At 40.3% G+C, this 20,751-nt stretch overlaps 1 protein-coding gene across 3 annotated transcripts in view; it reads right to left on the minus strand.

Moving 5' to 3' along the window:
- Nucleotides 1-798: 798 nt before the first annotated feature.
- DGKD (diacylglycerol kinase delta) overlaps nucleotides 799-20,751 on the minus strand; it is a 79,462-nt gene continuing 59,509 nt past the window's right edge. Inside the window, exons 21-30 of one of the 3 annotated variants that reach the window (XM_075201759.1) lie at nucleotides 20,043-20,150; nucleotides 19,840-19,953; nucleotides 18,395-18,529; nucleotides 18,081-18,268; nucleotides 17,696-17,801; nucleotides 12,766-12,858; nucleotides 7,417-7,536; nucleotides 6,799-6,913; nucleotides 4,100-4,230; nucleotides 799-2,009 (exon numbers count right to left, since the gene is read on the minus strand). In XM_075201759.1, the coding sequence (XP_075057860.1) occupies nucleotides 1,923-2,009; nucleotides 4,100-4,230; nucleotides 6,799-6,913; nucleotides 7,417-7,536; nucleotides 12,766-12,858; nucleotides 17,696-17,801; nucleotides 18,081-18,268; nucleotides 18,395-18,529; nucleotides 19,840-19,953; nucleotides 20,043-20,150 (1,197 nt within the window). In that variant the 3' untranslated portion in view covers nucleotides 799-1,922. The remainder of the gene's footprint in view (nucleotides 2,010-4,099; nucleotides 4,231-6,798; nucleotides 6,914-7,416; nucleotides 7,537-12,765; nucleotides 12,859-17,695; nucleotides 17,802-18,080; nucleotides 18,269-18,394; nucleotides 18,530-19,839; nucleotides 19,954-20,042; nucleotides 20,151-20,751) is intronic. The other 2 variants (XM_075201760.1, XM_075201761.1) reach the window with 2 other exon arrangements.

Here is a 20,751-nt window from a genome sequence, read left to right on the forward strand (position 1 = left end):
GAGATCTCATCTAACACTGCAATCTGCAAGTATGTTTTAGAAGTTACTAGATGTGACAGGATGTAACAGACAGTTTTTGCCAATAAGTATCCTGAAGAAGTAGAAATTTAGCCACAGCTACTGAACATCTTTCTTTGTTATTCCCTATTAATTGTTTTATATCAGACATAGCCAATGCTTATATTTCATATAATTTCAATTACACATCAATATAGCACTCCTAAGTTTAACCTTCAGTGAGTAACCTTCATTTGCAAACTTACGTGACTAAATTTCTTAATTAACTACAATGTATTGCAAAGAAGCGGATGTTCCTGTAAGTTATCATTGTTAAAAGCAAGTAGTATTAAACTAAAGAAGCCTATAATGAATCATGTAGACGAGTGTCAGCTCTGCATTCTGTCAGGTTAAGGTACACAGGACTGGAGTGTTCAACCATTTTCCATCTATTAAATGATCATTACAGTATGGTAAATTGGACAAAACTGCATATTCCCACCTTCCTGGACATGGGTCTTGATGTAATGCAGGTATGGCACATTTGTATGACGTTTTGATGCAAGTTTCCATCTCTATGAACACAACTGAAACTGAAGGGAAACATAACAAAACAATGTCCCACATGTAACAAATTACTCAATGGACAGATTGGAATTGCTCTGCAGAACTAGGAGATTGAGACTGTACAAATGCTACAGGTTGTTATGTACCAAACCTGTAAGATGAAGAATCAACTTGTTTCCTTTGTATTATAATATATATAGCTCGGAAAATGCTATAGTCAATAAATAAGGCAAGTTTCATCATTAAGACATCATTTACTGTTAGAACAGAAGCCAATTTTACAATATATCTATTTACAAGCATTAACATGACTTTGGAAAGGGGGGGGGGGACTGCAATAAGGCACGGGAGAATAAATACACACGGGGCGGGGTAGTCAGGCTTTATCCGAGGGTTCCAAAGATTTCATCTGTCCCCCATAGATAAAAAGAAGCGAGTAGGAAGGGACCTGCCCAGGATTAACATTGTAGAAGTGGCTGAACAGAAAGAGGAATGGATGCAGACACCTCCAACCACAATCCAAATGCAGCTTCAGGAAACAGTACTTCATTGTATCTCCCACGCTGACAGAGAGCGGTTTCTGGTGCTCTCTTATAGGGCAGAGGTTGTTTCCTGCTTTATAAATGTACCTAGGAATGTAAACAATCTTTTGATCATAGACCAGAGTGGGATGTCGCAATGTTCTCACCTCACAGCTGGATTTTTACAAAAAGCAACCACTGATTACAATATTTCTACACAACATGAGAAATACCTTTTACACACCAAACAATTTACACACAGAGCCTGAGAAAAGAGCATTCATATTAACACAAGGTACAAAAACTCCACAGTCATCTAACACGTTCATTACATTTGTGAGGAAACAGTTATAGGCCCAAATCAGTTACCATGGTCTCAAAGTCTTTAGGCAAAGGACAGATGGTGAGCATCCATTGTAGGAGTTGTTGATGCTTGTTATGGTGCTCACTTTCTGGTAGCAGTGCGTTGCCTGTCCCAAGCCACACGAGGTAGCACATCAATGAGAAAGTCTACTTCAGTCACAATTGGCTCTTGTGGTATCTAGAAAATCTGGCTTCAAAAGTATCCCAGTAGGAAACTAGCTAAAGCCCTTGATTCAGCCATTCCTGGACACACCTCTTCTGTGACTATCTACAAAATTTCCCAGTCCGCATTTTGTGATTGGCTGCAGGGAATAACCAATGCCTACACATTACATGCTCCCATGATGCTTTGAACACTTCTGAGATTAGCTGCTGTTCTTACAAGGCATTATGCTGCAGTAAAACATAGAAAGGGTGTGTGCTTCAATGGTTAGAGTCACACAGACTGGGCCACGCATGCAGTGAAGACAGACCCTAGTCCGCACTGACAGGAGGGGGGCTCAGCTCTCGGATGCTGTGGAGGATTCTCTTCATGTGGCCCACTTTTGTCACACCCAACTCCTGCAGAACAAAAAGAGGTTATCATCTACTCTTCATATTGAAAATACTAGGGGCCCAATGCAGAAAGTGACATATAGGAAAAGTGAGCTTAGATGAGCAAATTCATTCAGCTAACTGGAAAGCCAATTATCTATTTTGTTTGTTTTAATTGTAGGTTAAGCCACATAATTAAATGTATAAACATTGTTGATACTGTCTGCATTATTTAAAACTATTTTTTTATGTTTAACAATATCCATTTTACTTCCTTACCAGTATGCTAATCATGTGCATGGGGGCATATAGACTTCACTCTCAGATTATTGCCCAAGATATTATGCTGGTAACTGTACTGCCCGCTGCTCTGTGGACTGTACACGTATATAGTTTTTTTTATTAATCAGTATTGATCCATTAATCTCTTCAGCTTATTTTACTGGGTTTGAACCCTTTATTGTATTTCTTATTTATGCTCAGGCTGTGGAAGTATGGGGCAATATATACACAGACTGACACCTGCAAGTGATTAGTGTATTAGTAGAATATTTTCTGAACATAAAAAGTCGGCTACAATGGTGCTTACTAAATTCCCCTCAATACCAGTTTAAATACGTGCTGAAGCTGCCTGATACCCTGGAAATGATAGCTGGAATACTGGTTTTAGTTGGGATCGGGGGGTGTTGCTGCTGCTTGTCCTTCCCTTGATACACAGTTTTAAAGAGGGGTTACTTATATAATCCATAGCTCATTGTTTATGGTTTGTTATTTTAATATTATCTTAATCTTACTCTAATTTTTAGGCTGTGTTTAAATGCTTTTTGCAGTCTACTATTGTACACCTTACATACACAGTAAATAAAAATATCTATGTTAGGAAGAAAGTTTGTTCTTGTAAACTAGCTACAAGAACAAGAGCAGTGCGGCTTATTATTATTAGCTTACTGAATGGCCATAATATTTTAGCAATCATTAAAGAAAACACAGATAAAAGTAAGATAATGACACTCGACCTACTAAAAATGTAACATTTATGGCTGTTGAAAATCGGCCTACCTAAAAAAACACTTGCGATTTGGCAAATTTTAATGTTTTTGCAACTAATTAAATATAATATTCATTGCCATGTAATAGTGCTCACTGACCGTAACATAGGGCAAAAGAGTACATATTGCATTGGTAGAACAGTGCATTTTATGACTGATTGCTTGCAGGCAGCACAGTATGTAACTAGGAAATGCTAATAATAAAGTACATGCTATGATTGGTTAAAGTTTAGAGAACAAGGTTGTAGTATAGTGCATGCTAAGTATGGTTACAGGGTACAGAGAAATGGCTGAGGGGAGTGGCTGTAGTATAGGGCATGTTATGTATGGTTATGGGATATATATATATAATTGGCTGAGGGGAGTGGCTGTAGTATAGGGCATGTTATGTATGGTTATGGGATATATATATATAATTGGCTGAGGGGAGTGGCTGTAGTATAGGGCATGTTATGAATGGTTATGCGATATATATAATTGGCTGAGGGAAGTGGCTGTAGTATAGGGCAGGGTATGTATGGTTATGGGATATATATAATTGGCTGAGGGAAGTGGCTGTAGTATAGGGCAGGGTATGTATGGTTATGGGATATATATAATTGGCTGAGGGGAGTGGCTGTAGCATAGGGCAGGGTATGTATGGTTATGGGATATATATAATTGGCTGAGTAAGTGTCTGTAGCATAGGGCAGGGTATATTTATTTATAGGTTATAGAGAAGTGAAAGTAAGATATGTAATTGGTTACATGGCAATCTGGTTGAGGGGATGTTAGGAATGCTAATGGGAAGACTATGATTGGTTGATGACACAGAGATATGATGGAGGGAAATGTTGGTAGTATATAACATGCTATGACTGGCTGTAGAGTACAGAGATCTAACAGATGGAATGCTGGTACTTTATGCCATGTTATAAGTGAATGCAGGATACAGAGACAGGACTGAAAGGAGTGCACAAGACAATAATAGCAATGATTGGTTGCAGGGAGAAGGAGTGCATTAAAAGCATAAATACAGAGCAAAGGAGGACCATATTGCACTTTGGGTGGGACATCTGTAAGAGATACCTTGAGGTCTCGGCGCTCCAGATGTAGGAGCTCACAGCCTCGGATGTCATGGCGAGTAAAGACCTCCTTGTACTCAGACAGACTGAGACGCTCCAACCAAAGAGACACCTCCTCCGTCCCCCATAGGTGAGCTGTCAAAGAGAGTCCCTCAATAAGAAACCACATCCCAAAGCAAAGAAACACCACTTCACAAGATAAAGGATTACCCACAGCCCAGAGTAAAGAAATCAAATTACAAGATAGAGACCAGACCCACAGTACATATTTGTGTGCTACAGTTTAGTTCACAGTCCTTTACTTCATATGATCTTCCTGACAAAGGGTCAGCCATCAGGCAGTTTTACTAGAGGACAAACTGAGTTTGGGACCTTAAAACTTTCATCCGTCTTTTCTCTGTAATAGACTTTAATGATTATAAAAGATAATACAACCAAAAACTGCTTCCAGTCTTATTGTGTGCCCTACAATACTGCCTGGTTTACCTCAGCATGTACTAATGTCAGCTTCTTCAGCATGTTCACCAGTGTAACAGATTATGTTTGTCTGGCTGATAAACTCCTTATCATTCACAGGAATAAGTAGCTATGGGCTTGGCAGGCTATTCCAAAGAGGCATGCGATAGTACAAGGACCACTATGCCTAAAATACAAGTTTCCTTATATGAAATAACAATGACAAGATTCACAAAGAAATATATGAGTAAAGCTGGTGACACACTGGCAGATCCTACTGCTTGAACCGAGCACCCAGTAACCGAATCACTGTCCAAGGTGGCCACATACATGGGACATTTCCAGTTTTACTAGACCATTTTTGTGTGGTTTTTAGGTGACTAACCATAGACTGAAAGCTGTCATCCTGCAACGTGTCCGAAAAGATCTGATCTATTACAGTTATATGATTACCTAGTATTGGAGTCACACATGCTACAATATTAGGCCAATTTCCAGAAATGGTGATATTGTAGTGTCAACAGTTTAAAAAGTCTCATACAGAACGTAACAGGTTTGACATTCATATTTGATACATAGGTAACTGCAAGCTATTGATTCCATTAGCAGATCATTCAGGCTGAAATAAGGCAGCATCCTTCAATGCGATTACTGACAAGAAGTCTTCTGTGTATAGGAAAATATCTTCTGACATGATGACAACGTTATCTCAAATATCTTCAGCTTTGATAACTTTTTACTCAAATGTTGTGAATGTAATTGGCAGCTGTTTCATCTATGACAGCTTTCATTTTATATTAGGGGGACTTCTAAAACACAAACCAACTGTTTAGTAGATTATACTTTCATTTCAATGGTGCTTCATATATTTACATGTTACTTCTGTAAATAAGAACATATCAATATCATATGCTAGTATAATAATTGGTATTAGAGATGGGAAATAACCTTGCAGCTCACTGAATAAGTGATAAAGCCACTGGGATTGAACAAATGTGGAGTTTGTAGACCTCTGTACGATGTTTACATAGATGTCCTGTTTCAGGTAAACAAAGTGAAATACTGGATACAACTATAGTGTTGTAAAGTACAAATATGTGGGTTTTATTTGCCTGAACTCTATCCTCAGTCGCTCTGCTAAATCCACATTTCTCACCTACATCATTTCAATAACAGTGTCACACTCTCTAAGCAATTCAGATAGACAGGAAATACACCGTAGTGATGGATCACTGGTATAAGGACTGGGAGTTATGAAACCCCAAAAAGCAGACATTGTAACTGACATCCACTGCTGTGGCTTACATTGACATTAGATACCAATCTACTTGCTATGTCAGTAGGTAGGAACAGAAGATAGTAACACTGCCTATTTTACTTTAGTAACCTTAAGGGATACCGTTTGCATTGACGGTTACCAATTATATATTTGCCCATAACTCTCTGGATTCTATCTTTCCTTGTTATGAGACTCCCGCTGCTGGTGTATTTTCAGATTATACTTTTCTAAGTCCAAGTTTATGTGAAATGTTTGCACTGTAACATTTTCTTGTTATCATTGGTGTTTTCTTCATTTACGATGCATATAAACCCTTCTTATCGGATTTCCTACCACCTTGATTTAAAAAACAAAATAAAACATTTCTTCTTTGAACATTCTGCTGTAAATATGTTTTCCTTGCCTTGATACACAAACACATTATGACAACTAGTGGACAGGATATAATTAAAGGTGTCCAATCACATTCTGTCATTTTTCTACTTCAGTTTAGAAAATGAAAGGAAATGATTGGTTGTTATTGATTGGTTGTTATGGCTTACAGAACTTTTTTCCATGTGCCCCAATTTTTGCAAATATCACCCATTCTCCCTCCTTCTCTTCAGCGCTACCTATTCTATATAACACGTCCTACTTTGGTACATTCTAGAAAATGATAGCTATAATCTGATTGGTTGCTATGGGCAACACCTCCACTTTTCCTTTTTTAGAAGGTTTGATAAATCTACCCCTAAAGGGTACATTTATCAAGCTGTGGGTTTGAAAAAATGGAAATGTTGCCTATAGCAACCAATCAGATTCTAGTTACTTATTTAGTACATTCTACAAAACGACAACTAGAATCAGATTGGTTGCTATAGGCAACATCTCCACTTTTTCAAACCCACAGTTTAGTAAATATACCCCTAAGTGTCTATTCCTCAAACAGCAGCAATAGTGTACACACTTCCAGCTAAACATCCATTTACCAGGCGCCCCTGTGCTGCTCCGAGTCTCTTTGTTCTTAGTGTTCTTCTCCTTCTTGAACTTGCTGACCAATCTAAACCGACTGCTGCGCCTTAACTTGGAGTAATCAAGAGAACCCTGCGAAGAAGTGAGTCACAAGTAAACATACATTGGGGTGTAATAACTAGTGACCTATCTCCATTTTACTCATATCTACTTACATGATTTAATGACATATATGCATTTAGAAAGCAAAAAAAGACAGTGTTCTATTACTGCATTTTTACATGTGCTGCTCAGTGGTGAAACTTTATACATAAGAACCACAGTACAACAGGCTTGTGCCATCTAAATCTACTATAACTTTCACAATTCTGATAAAATGCTGCCTGCTTAGATTCTTAGGAGGGAATTTAAATTCCCATGAAGTGCCGCGTTCATGAAGTCACTCTGCGCCGATGTAACTTCACTATTTTTCTTTGCCTCCCCCATAGAGAGGCGCATGAAAATCAGTGCTGTTCGGGTACCACAGTAATGGAAATGAGTGCAGCCAAATATCGTCGTGATTGCATTCCCCCCTTTAGGGACAGCTTTGGGAGTGTTTTGTTGAACTGGAAGGCAATGAAAGCCACAATACACACCTCTTCTTCTCCAGGCTCAGTGCTCTGACTCAGCCATGGGATGTCAGCTAGTTTCCGCAGCTCGTGTTCTGTGTTACTGAGTAACGTCATCAGCTGCTCCTTCTGAGGGGGATCTAGTAGCTGCAGGACACAAAGAAAAGTAATCAAACATTTCATAAAAACTTTTCATTGAAAACATTGAGACCACATCAAATAACTGAAACAGCAACAAACATATATCCTTTATGAACAATGCAAATTAACAACAATACTTAAGGTAATGAAAACAATATAAATAACAATAACTGTAAAGATAACATAAGGGCTACAAACTAAGACGAAGGCTAGCAATGCCAACTTTTGAATGGCAGCTAGTAAAATTTGTTCATGGAGATGAAAATGTGTAACGGAAGTGATGTCATGCACTTCCCCGCGCGCTCTGAACCCTCTGAAGTACAACACTTGACCATTTCTGCATTAGCCCTTGGACTAGTTCATCTGTACAAAGCAGTGTGATTTGTTGACATTCGGAGCAGGAAAATGGTCTGTTAGTATAATATTTGTCTGATGACATCTTACCAACAGTAAAATCGCAGGATGGCTGGAACACCATCTCCAATGTCATCCGGCAACCAGCATACCAATCACAAATCCTGTCTCATGGACCCTGTTTTGCCCCACTATTGGTGGATTATGTGCACTTTGGTAATCGGTTGACATTCAGGTAGTAAGTATGTGTGTCTGAACGGGGCTGGGAAGTCTTCCGCAGAGTTAATGGTCTCAGCTTTCTCTGCGCTCCTTATTTACCAGCATGGAACTGTGTTGGTATTTATATGGTGCAGTGATAAAATATGGACAAAAGCCTGAATTCTTTAATTAATTCTTAGAAATTAAATCATAGATCCTCCCTTCTCCCTCCATACCCTGTACCTGCAGGAGCACACATCAGTTTTTTAAAGTGGGGTCTAAGTTAGTTCTTGCAGCTTTTCTTTTTTTATTTCATTTATATTGGCCACATAGAGCTGCTGCGGCAGATTGATGAACATAGTGCATCGGCACAGCCCATATGGCTGAGTGATGATGGAGCAGGGATCGGAGGTGCTGAGTCATATTGCCAATGCCACCTCCCTGCTACCAACAGGTAGTGACGTGGGATTCCGTGCAGCGGCTGCAGGGAGGTAGTCACTGCACCACCACCCACCGGGACCAGGTCAGGTAGGGGTTACTATGACAGCAATGCCCCTACTAGTTTGGTCTGAGGATTCAGTTCTTTCTGCTTGATTGTGTTCAGTTTATTGTATTATAAATTATTTGCCTTTCTGCTATGTCTGACCGGTGGGAGTTCTAGGAGAGCTAAGGCTGTGAACAGCTGTTGTGTCTGTATAGATTTTTACAAGTTGTAAACTCCATGTTAAATGACCTCTTGGACAGTCAGGCGCAGATGTATTATGCACAGCCTTCCAGGCTGAGGATCATGTACCATGTATGCCTGAAGGCTCTAGTACCTTTGGTTTGGAGGAGCTTCTGGTGGACATGTGTCCCATTTGGTCATGCGTAATTAGGGTCCAGTGGGTTCCATAGAGGCATAACAGGAGGAGACTGTATGGGCAAGAAATCTTGCAACAACTGAGCAGCGAATAGTCAAAGTCTCCTCCTCTTAAAAAAGGATGTTGGATTCTGCCTCGTAGAAGTATGTTCTTTTCCCCCCATTGTGAAAACGAGTCAGATTCTGACAGGTTCTCCCAAAAAGAGGGCGTGGTAGCTACAGGATCAGATCTAGAGGATTCTTCATAGTCTGAATAAGATCATTACAGCTGAGAAGGGGTGAATGATCTGATCCGAGATATGCGCCAGATATTAGACGTCCAAGACACGGAGGTTCAGATATATGAAACTTCCCTAATTAAAAGGAAGGCAAATAAATCTGGTTTTTTTCCTTCATCTCCCCAGCTAGATCAATTGTTGGGAGAGCTGTCAACATCACCAGGTCATATGTTTCCCTTAAGCTGCATAATTATTATCCACTTCCTGTGCAGGATACAGTTAAATTGGCCTCCTAAGGTGGATAACTCTGTAGCGAGGTCGTCCAAGACAACCACAATTCCCATTCCACATGTGGTGAACATTAAGAATGGCGCTGACCGTAAGTTTCAAGCTGATGTAGAATCTAAGCCGACTCTAGAGTCCCATACATTCTCTGGGGATGTACTATTTGGGCATGAGCTAGATAAAATTATCAGCCAGGCCTCAGGGGGAAGGAGTGCTTTTCTTCCCATTAATGTTGCAAGAGCTAGAGCTTACGATTTCTAGGGGAGGTTCCTGCAAGAAAAACTAGGAGTCAATACCCCAGAGGGCAAACCTTTGTCATTAGGGAAAGTTTGCAGAGAGGGAAGGCAGGCTTGGGATGCTAGATGCCCAGTTGCCAGGTCTTCTGACAAGCCATAAGCATTACAGGAATTTTGTGCACACAGATTCGTCAGTGGTGGGAGCTTGTTTTGTCCTCCTTTCGAGACCAACTGTTAAAATCCACTACAGATGCTTGGGTGAGAAGGATTGTGGCTCGAGGATACATCATAGACCTCCTCAGGACCCCAACCATAAGATTCTTCACCACAGGGCTTCCAACAGACAAGACAAAATGTCTTCAAGCATTTGTTCAGAAGCGGTTGTTCTGGTTCCAGATCACCAAAAAAGGTTTGGGATTTTACTCAAACCTTTTTCTGGGTCCAATCGATAGTTCATTCAGGCCCATCTTGAATGCGAAAACACTGAACACCCAGCTCCGGATAGACAAATTCAAGATGGAATCCCTGAGAACAGTAGCAAACAATATGGAAAGGGATGAGTATATGGTGTCCTTGGATATCAAGGATACTTATCTACACGTTGATACGGTGGGCATTTCAGTTCAGCCACAAGGTGGAGCTGTTTTATTCAAGGATGAGAAACCCAAAGCCATTCTTAGTAGAGACCATGTCAATCCCCTGGCAGTTCCATCTAATTCATCTATTTCTCCCAATACCAATGCTTCTGAAGAAAGTGAACAGAGAAGGGGTTTGGGTCCTTCTGGTGGCTCCAGATAGGCTATGAAGATCCTGTTACACAGACACATTCACCATGTATGCAGGTCGGTCATGGCGTCTACATCTCAGACCAGACTTGTTAAGTCAAAGGCCGTTTCTGCACCAAGGTTTATATCATCTAGCTTTAATGGCATGGCTGCTTAATCCTTGATTCTCAGAGCAAAGGGTTTGCCTGACAGTATGGTCCAAACCATCCTGAGGGTGAGAAAATCGGTTTCGGTCAAAAATGACCATAGAGTGTGGAGGAATTATATTGCCTGATGTGAGAGTAAGGCGTTTCCCACATCATCTCTTTGAGCACCCAGGACCCTTATGTTCTTACAAGATGGCCTGGACACCGGATTAAGCCTTAGCTCCCTGATAAGTTCAGGTGTCTGCTTTTTCTGTCTTTTTTCAAAGAAGATTTTGCTGTCAGAGTTAAGACATTTTTACATGGTGTATTGAATATACATCATTCTTAAATTTTTCTGGTGGAACCATGGGATCTAAATTTGGTTTAGATGCTTTGCAGCATTCACTATTTGAACCTTTGGAGGAGATAGACTTAATGTGTAGCAAAAAAAATTTCTTTTTTTTTATTGCAGCGCTGTGTCAGCCAGAAATAGACTTGCAAGATTGTTTTCTTTTTATCCATTTCAACTGCTAGAAGAGTTTCAGGACTGGCAGCTTTGTCCAGCAAATCACATGGCTGCACTAACCATCTGTGTGGAGATCACTCTGTACTAAATGAAAGTGTTTGCTGGAGACAGTGTGGGCTACGATCACCCCAACAAGATATATTACTGCCAACTCAATATCTGCCTGAATTCACACAGGATCTCTACAAAAATTTATATATAACTGGTGAAAACTTTGCTGGGGATACCGATATTGAGAGCCCTTTCAGAGTGGCTGCAAGTCAATTAAGCTCTAAACTGCTTACATTTCCAAATAAGTGTGGAAATTATCTGTATCACAGTGTATGAAATCTAATTTTGTGGCTCACATCATTATTATATAATCTGTTTGTCATCTAATAATTGTGAGTGCACCAAGTTATATATATTTGATACACTTACTATACCACATGATGTCGCTATATATTGTTGCTGTTCCTGATTTTTGGTGCTATAGAGTTAGAGATATGTAATTCCATCAGTGTACACTGTAGTTAATTATATGATATATCAGTGTATTGTTATCAGCCATAAGTTTTCAATGTATATTGTTGTTATTCATGTGATTTTTTCATTACATTTTTAATTCTTTGCACGGCAGACTTAGTGTGCGTTTGTAGTGGTGGTATTGTTTATTCTCACCACTATATAGGTAAGAAGCAGGCTCTGGTATTTTCTATTGGTATAGCTTTGCCCTGCAGATCTCCTCTTCTTATATTCCAAGAGGATAGGACGGTCTTTCGGACCAGGCCGCCCTTTTAGCCTAAGGTGGTCTCTAGATTTCACCTTAACCAAGTATATAGTGATTCCAGTCTTGGTCCATGGTAGATTTCCAGAGGAAGAGTGCTCTATTTAATCTTTGGATGTGGTCAAGGTATTAAGGACCTATGTCAAGTCTATCTTTATGAGGCCCATAAGAACGGCTGGCTGGCATCCAAGATATCTATTGAGAGATGGATTACATGCCACATGGACGGCACGGCATAGGGTCTCGGCTGAGCAGCTGTGTTGAACTGCTACCTGATCCTCAGTTCACACATTTACCAAATTATATAGGTTTAATGTGTTTGCATCTGCAGATATGGTTACTATTACCATCATTTGGGTTCATACAATCTAGAATATATAGTATTTTACCAGAGGAGCACAGCAGATAAAAGGCTGTCTATATTTGCTAGTGTTCTGAGACCCACTACATATGATTTTCAGAATGTTACTTTACATTTTGTACCACTCTAATTCTTCGGTTGATTTTTGAGTATTTTATTAGCAATATGATACGTTTTTTACCTTCTATATACACGTGCTGAGATTGGGCATATACCTGACTCCTGGTATTATGGGAACATCTGCACTGGTACTGCAAACTGTAATATCTAAACACAAATGCAGTATTATAGGGATAATATATACAAATGTGCCAGGGCTGGGCATGGACCTGTGCCCCTGGTATTATCAGAATCTAGCAACAACTCCCCTGCCCCTGCAAACAGTAAGAGTAACATACAACATCTAAAAACAAATGCAGTATTATACAGAAAAGCATAGCCTTCATTATGAAATTTATTGTGAATAAATGTAGATGGAACCTTAGTTGCAGTTAAAGCATCTACATTTATGTCATTACTCACCAAAGCCATCTTTCCAGTAAGTAGCAGCTCTGTCTCATTCAGTAATGCTCGGACATTGGTCACCATTTCCGTAACATGACTGCAGCTTACACCCTACAAAACATAGTGTTGGAAATCATTAGAAGATATATTAGAGAAAATATAATCCTTAAATTGTGCTGTGTAATATATATATTTTTTTTAAATACTGTTTTATTAGTAACATCAAGTACAAAAGAATACAAAAATATAGCGAATTCAAGAGAAGTCCAACAAAAACATATGAACAGATATGGAATTGGTGGCACTTCAAAGCGTGATATACAGGGGAGGAATTCAATTCTCAGCGGTAATTTTTTAACACTGCGGTAAGTGATTTTAACACCGTTTTCACTCATTCTGGAACGCGATAACTTTACCCGTTACTCAAATCTATTTTCAACGTTTTGTTAGTGAAAACGGTCCCATTGCAGACAAGTAATTATCCATTTAAAGTTTAGGGAGGGAGGGAGAAGCGTTAAAGGCTATTCAATTCTTTGTTAACGTCGCGCGGTGAACTGTCAAATCGGCAGTTTTATCTCGCACCTCGTATTGCAGTGTCAAAAATTAAAAACGTAAAATAAAAAAATATGTTTCTCAGTAATGTATAACATGGAAAAGGTGAATCTTTTTTACAAAAAGGATGTACAATTTTTTTTAATAAAATTAATAAACACAATAATCACTAATTAATATACGTATGTATGTATGTATGTATGTATGTACTAATGTGTTTAGTGATAGTATAGTAAAAAAAAGTAAAAAAAAAGAAATATAGTAAAAAAAAGTGCTGTATGTAGATATTATAAAATAGAAGGTTGTGTAATGTAAAACTAATGTATGCCAATGCATTTTTTTTATTCCAGATGGCCGCGTTAAACCCTCCACTCCCCTAAAAATTTGCATGTACCAATGGTTAACGTGCAAGGGCGACATTGTTTGGTTTCAAATTGAATACCACAATTTTTAACGCTGCGTTAAGTAAAAACGGCTGCGATTGCACGTCCAAACCCGCATTTCGTTTTGCATTTTTAGCGTTAAAATAAATTCCATAGATAATTGAATTCCCCCCACAATGTCAGTAGTAAACATAAACATACCCCAATGACACCTTTATACTATGAAATCAACTGATGATGTTATGTTTTTCACATTTTAAGTATGAAGGGCGGGGTTTATAGGGTAGAGAGGAAAAGAGGTTAAGTACATGGTTGTGGGAGGAAGGGGGGCAAAGAAGAGGGATTAAATGAGGTGTCTGTATAATATTTTTATTCATGATACAATACTGCAGAATAATATTTTAGAGATTCTTTCTCAGATATTCTGTGACTCTCTTTGTAAGAAATAATAGGAGGCTCTGTAAACATAAATTGGTAGAAGCACAAAGTAAAATTATTTCACTTTGAGGCTGTGTAACCTTGACACTAAATGACACTACATGATGCTGATTGTTAAACAAATAAACATAAACTTCTTCTTGTAAATAATAGCAGGATATAGCAGCATTCTTAGACCCTGCACAGTTCTGGACTGGTCTCTGAATGAATCTTCCGATAAATCTTCTGGAATTGAGGATGGTATTCAACACACTGGAATGCAGCCCTACTAGAACTGGACAATGCCACAGTGGAGACATAATTAAGATGGCAGAGGTCACAAGAATGCTGACCCAAGAGAACAGCCATTTACACCCAGGGATTGAAGACAAATGGTAGATACGGGTTATCGTGGAATGTTGGATCTAAGTAAATGAGCATTTCATGCAGACTTGTTACTTGTGCTCACATCCAGGGACACACACCCAAAGTGAACCTCGGTGCCCCTCATCACAGAGTTCCTTGATATGTGGATCAGTACGGAAACCCCATAGCAGAGGACTTGGATTCAGGTACTGCCTCATTCAGATCGCAGACGACCCATGACTTTAGTGGCCAAATTGCTAAATAATCTAATATCCTGATAAGAGATTTGGACAGCTTGGAAATGTCACCAAGAACCCCCAGGCTATTTCACCCATGTGTAAAAACAGATCAATGGGGGAAACAATATCAGAGTTAGCAAAATTCATGTTGGGGATGGATGCATGCATGCAGTACAAAGTCACCTGTTCTGGCAACAGTATAGCTTTGCTGCAGAGACATGCAAAATAAATGATCAGTGCAGAGGGTGCTTTGGGTTTTCATAATTCCTCTCTGAGGTCAGACATGTTGTGTAATAAAAAAAAGCAGAGACTAGGCATACGCAAGGAGGTATCACACTCGGTGTGATGTATGATGGACGAGGGTTGTAGTGCCAACCTGGACCAAAAAAGATTGTAGAATCCCAAATTGTGTCTCTCCCAAAAGTTACAGCTGAAGGATGTGGGAGGGGGTGAGATAACACACTTCTGTACCCATCTGTGGTTCCTAGGATGCGCCTACTTGACAAGGAGTGCCCCTGAAGATGTGCACAATCCATCAGTGAATCCTGTGAACCCAACACAGGTTAAAGAGAGGTGAACACTAAAGGATGTCACAGTGGAAGCCTGAAGATAAAAGAAAGAAAAATACAAGCAAAATGTAGACAGGCCCAGAAGACTGGTCAAGTGGCTAGTGCAGGGGGCATGGCACCGGAAATGTCATCATTTTGGCCATATAGGGGGGTATTCAATTGTCTGCGGATTCGAGCGCGGAAAAACTATTACCGTTAATACGGTAATCTCTCACTGGATTTCAGCTCGCAGCTCCCTGAGCTGTGAGCTGAAATCCAGCCAGTAAATTACCGTATTAACGGTTTTTCCGTGCAGGATTACCGCGGAATTTTCAGCAATCCCGCGGACAATTGAATATAGGCCATAGGATAGGAAATAAGTTAGGTAAAAAGCCAAGCAAGCAAAACCAGAAACATGGGCAGCATGGTGGCTCAGTGGTTAGCACTTATGCCTCACACCACTGAGGTCATGAGTTCAATTCCCGACCATGGCCTTATCTGTGTGGAGTTTGTATGTTCTCCCCGTGTTTGCGTGGGTTTCCTCCGGGTGCTCCGGTTTCCTCCCACACTCCAAAAACATACTGGTAGGCTAATTGACTGCTAACAAATTGACCCTAGTCTCTCTCTCTGTCTGTGTGTATGTATGTTAGGGAATTTAGACTGTAAGCTCCAATGGGGCAGGGACTGATGTGAATGAGTTCTCTGTACAGCACTGCGGAATCAGTGGTGCTATATAAATAAATGGTGATGATGATGATGATGATGATGTCTGTACAAGCCCACACACATCAACAGTAATAGGTGGAAAAGGAAGAACATCCCATGGTGGGGAAGGGCTTCAGTCCCCAATTTGATCTTGGAGAAAACAGTTATTGGGAAGTAAAAAAATCCCATTTTCTCCTTTGGTCAAGGGGTACACAGAATGAAGATGGGGACAACCCAAACTATGTTGTTAAAGTGGAGGAAAGTAATGGTTATTCCACAACCACCTCCTGCAATACTTTCCTACCAAAACTGACCTCAGCTGGGGAGAAAATGTGCATCGAGGATAATACCGCCAACTCTGGCCAGAACGTTTGGCTAGTCTTTGGTGAAGGGAATTTACTAGATCTGTGCCCCCAAAATACACTTCTGGGATGGTGCTGAGGAAGTTCCCTCTCCTGGGTCCATCTGTGCAGAAGGAAGAGTAAGAGACTGCACAAGGACACGTGCCCAGTCCTGGAAGCCTGAAGGACACTGAGAGGGAGAGCTCCTCCTGGCACCAAGGTCAGAGGGAGTCCTAAGCATGAGTTCACCACTCACCAAGGACTTGTCACAAGCTTACATGTAAGAGGTGACATGAGAGAGATCATCAACTGATAGTCCCCCCATCAATGTGGCCTTTTGTGTCAGGTGAGACAGACTCTCATCAGAGAGAGGTCTAAGAAGACAGTAACTCCAGAGCGCATGTTCAGTGACACACCTCCAACACTCCTCCCAGAGGAAACTCCCGGTTCACCCAGTGTCCCCTGGTGGTTGGAAGAAAAGTAGCAATCCTCCAACATCCATCTATGGACAGAGAACCAAACTAACTGATGCAGGCTCCCTGCCTTCACTCCAATTCTTCGTAAACTGCTTCACTGCACTCCCAAAGGTATAAGGGGAGGGGAAGAGTATACATCAGAAACTTAACTGGAGTCCACGCTCTAGATGTTGAGGAAAATCTGACTGAGGAATAGGCTGAGGAGAGGGATAATAAGACAAGATATGGATAATAAATTCCTTGTCGAGTTTCCTATTTGGGGGAGGTGGTTAAGTAGGAATTGTAGGGGCCATTCGTCTGCATCCTGTGTGTGGTGCTTAAACCCACCATGATCCTGTGTTCCCCTTTGCAGAAGGAGAAATCTGCTTAAACCCACCGTGATCCTGTGCTCCCCTTTGCAGAAGGAGAAATCTGCACCGTGATCCTGTGCTCCCCTTTGCAGAAGGAGAAATCTGCACCGTGATCCTGTGTTCCCCTTTGCAGAAGGAGAAATCAAGTTTTTACCTAACTATTAATATTCAGGTATTATTGCATTGTTTTAACAACCAAATGCATAATCACAAAGAGTGCTGTGAACATTGTTTTTTAAACACAACATATCTAACTCAAGCAGCTTGTCAATTGTGAATGAATTAAATGAAAATAGAAACATATACATCAATAGCTGTTCTTTCTTTGAACAGATCAGAAGATTGGCCACATACAGGGTGGCTAGGTTTTGGTATAACCAGATGTAAAGAAGTGCCATATTACATGCCTTCCAGATTATGACATGGCAGACCAATGATTTGGAGGCTACACATAATGTGCCAATTTAGACCCGGCTTGTCGGTTTATACACCGCATTGAGTGGCAACTTCTTGGTACCCGGAGCAGATAAAGACAAGAGAGAGTGAGTACACTCAGATAATGAGACATTACCTCAGAGTTCTTGCTGTACACTTTCTCCATAGACTTTGAACTTGCGTTGACAGCATGGGCCAACTCCTGCTCCATACACTGGTGAGAAACAGCTATTTCTTTAATGCTGAAAACAGAGAGACAAGTATATTTCTTTCTATACATTTAGATTTGTGTATACATGACATAATGTAAAGTGTAAGTTATAGATATTAGAGGTTTGTGAGCTCTGCGACCACATACATGTTTTAAGACAAGTCACAGAACTCCAAAATAGGTTATCCTTATTATCGACAATAGAGGTATTTTACTTCTTTAAGTGTTTCAATTAATTAAAGCATGCATATTTCCAGGTTATGCTTTCCTGCACAAAAGAAACATTACTATGATAATAAAAGACGTTCACCTATGAATGAGGGCACCAGCTGCATGGCCAAATCGTGACACTTGCGTTGACTCCTCTTCAGACAGCACTTCAGGGAGCAAAGGAGTCGTAGAAAGGGGTGAGGAAGCTTGTCGGGAAAGTTCACATTTCTGCTTATCTTCCCAAGACTTTAATGTACTTTCAAAGGCCTGAAAAATGAGGGCATTAAACTGCAAATAAACAGCAGGGAAAAGTAAGAAACCCACCACTTACTGTGATTACTATAAAGTAAGTTACATAATAAAAGTTGGAATTTAGTGGGGGTCAATTAGTATGCTACAATATGGCAACTTTACCCTGTCTCTGGTGAGCGTCTGCGTCCTGTTCTTGTGCACTATGCGGATATAACCTGGGGGTTGGACCCAAGCCTCTCCATCTACTTGCACAGGAACTCCTTCATCTCCGAGTACTGTGATCTTTACTGTTCGACACTAATGAAGGACAGTATAATATAGAGCATTATAACAAACTAATCACATTAAATGATTCAGAAAAAAAGCATTTCTAGAGCTATAAATAAAGAAGCTGCATAACCTGTCCAAAATCATGTCTGAACAAAGAAAAGGCTTCAAATGTATTAAAGGTTTATGTACAGAACACATATAGCTAGCTGCCACAAATGTGGAAGATTTTATTCACAATCTGGTCACTGCAGACTTTGGCCTGATGCTAAATCTGAAAATCTGGTAAGCATCAGCGTGTGTGTGCAATAATCTGCCAATCACAATACAGGGGTTCTTGTGTGATCAGGTGCTTTAGAATATCCCCTAGGCCAGGCCTAGCCAAGCTGTGGCCTTCAGGTGTTGTGAAACTACAAGTCCCAGCATGCCCTGTCACCTACGGTAGACATACAAATGTGTGCAATTAAGCATTGCACTTTCAGTTGTCAGTATGGCTACAGAATTGATACTATGGTGATTCAAAAAGGCTGTTTACGGCATGTTGCGCTAGTTTAAGACAATATAAAATAAATCACAGTTCACATATTCTGCCAGGTTCAGTTGAGGTGTTGGGGGCTGTCTGCTTATATATGTCAATTGTAATTCCTGAAAATGTTGTAAATGAGTAGCCAAGGGAAACCGGTGGGCTGATTGGGTAGTTTCCACAAAATATAAGTTGCCTTCCTTGCATAGAAGAGTACCAGTCTACTACAGTTATTGAGAGTGGGCTGATCTAGAATACCAAGGAGACAAACACCAGGGGTTAAATGTTGAGTTTCTGGCTGGTTTGAAAAGTGGAGATGATACCTATAGCAACCAATCAGATTCTAGCTGTCATTTATTTAGTGCATTTTGCAAAATGATAGCTAGAATCTGATTGGTTGCTATAGGCAACATCACCATTTTTCAAACCCGACGGAAACTCGCAAATTGATACATTTATCCCCAGGTGTATGAAGCTGACAAAAGAAAATAAAATAAGCCTCTAGAAATGAAAGAACGCCTGAAAAAATGTCTGAAAAATGGGGACTCCAAAACCACGGCACATGGAAGTTATATTAATGTGTCCTCCGAGCTTCTGACCATATATGGTATTATTCTGTTACCTCTTCTCTGATCACACGGAGGAAAGTCCGGAACAGAGTATGCCTTAACAATAACACATTTTTGTATGTGAGAGACTTGAATTTGGAAAAGTGAAAGACATAAAGCAGAGACCACGCTTTGTGGCAATTTAATTCCTAACCATCAGCAATCACTGTACATTGACCCTGCAGGACTCAATGTCAGCCTGGTGTTACCTGTGCAATCCGATGATGCTGCAATTTGATAACCCTGGACACAGCCATCTGCATACTGCCAAATACAGCAACAACCTCCAGTATCTTATCATCAAAAGAAGGTGCTGCAAACGTCTGGCGGCAGGAAGTAAACATAATGTAAGGGAAGAATCACACCGGCAGTGCATGATCTAGACTGATTCTAATTCACACAAGAAACTTACATCGTCTTCCTTGCTGCCACCCCAGAAGTTGGTGCCGCCAGCGTAACTGGGAATGTTCAGTACAGCGATTCCTTGCAGGCTGGGCAGGGGAATGGGCACCCCATCACACTGCGGGGGACATGGGGGTAAGAGGAGGTAGACACGCACATCCACTGAGAAAGAAAGAGACAGACATCTAAAAGAAGAAAGACAGACACAACCAGTGTTAGGGACAGACACAGAGACATGCAAGGTGAAGATACACATCGCAAACAAGGAACCTAACTAAACACATACAGAGTGGAACCAGTGATGTGCAGTGTAATCAGTATACATGTGTACACATAGCCGTGTGGTGAACCTAGAACATACACATAGTGGAGGCATCCAGTTTGTGGACAGGACTAATATGCATAAAAATGTGGCCTATCATTTCCCAGCAATTAGCCAGATAGTGCCTTAGTGATGTCACTAATTACCAGCAAATCGATTGGCTGAATACAAGTTTATCTCAAAAACTAATATGGATGACTCCACTGTGTGTAGCTGACCGGGTAAAAAAATGTTAATTAAGGATTAGTGTAATTTAGCACTGTTAACAGTGGTATAGGTCAGGTTGATATGGATTAATAATATACAACTACCAACTCTGGCACATGGAGATGATTACTTAAAAAAAGTATAACAATTTTTTTTTTTGTCTATAGGCTTAAATAATTCCTCCCAAATT

Source organism: Mixophyes fleayi, chromosome 3, assembly GCF_038048845.1.
Source record: "Mixophyes fleayi isolate aMixFle1 chromosome 3, aMixFle1.hap1, whole genome shotgun sequence".
Lineage (NCBI taxonomy): Eukaryota > Metazoa > Chordata > Amphibia > Anura > Limnodynastidae > Mixophyes > Mixophyes fleayi.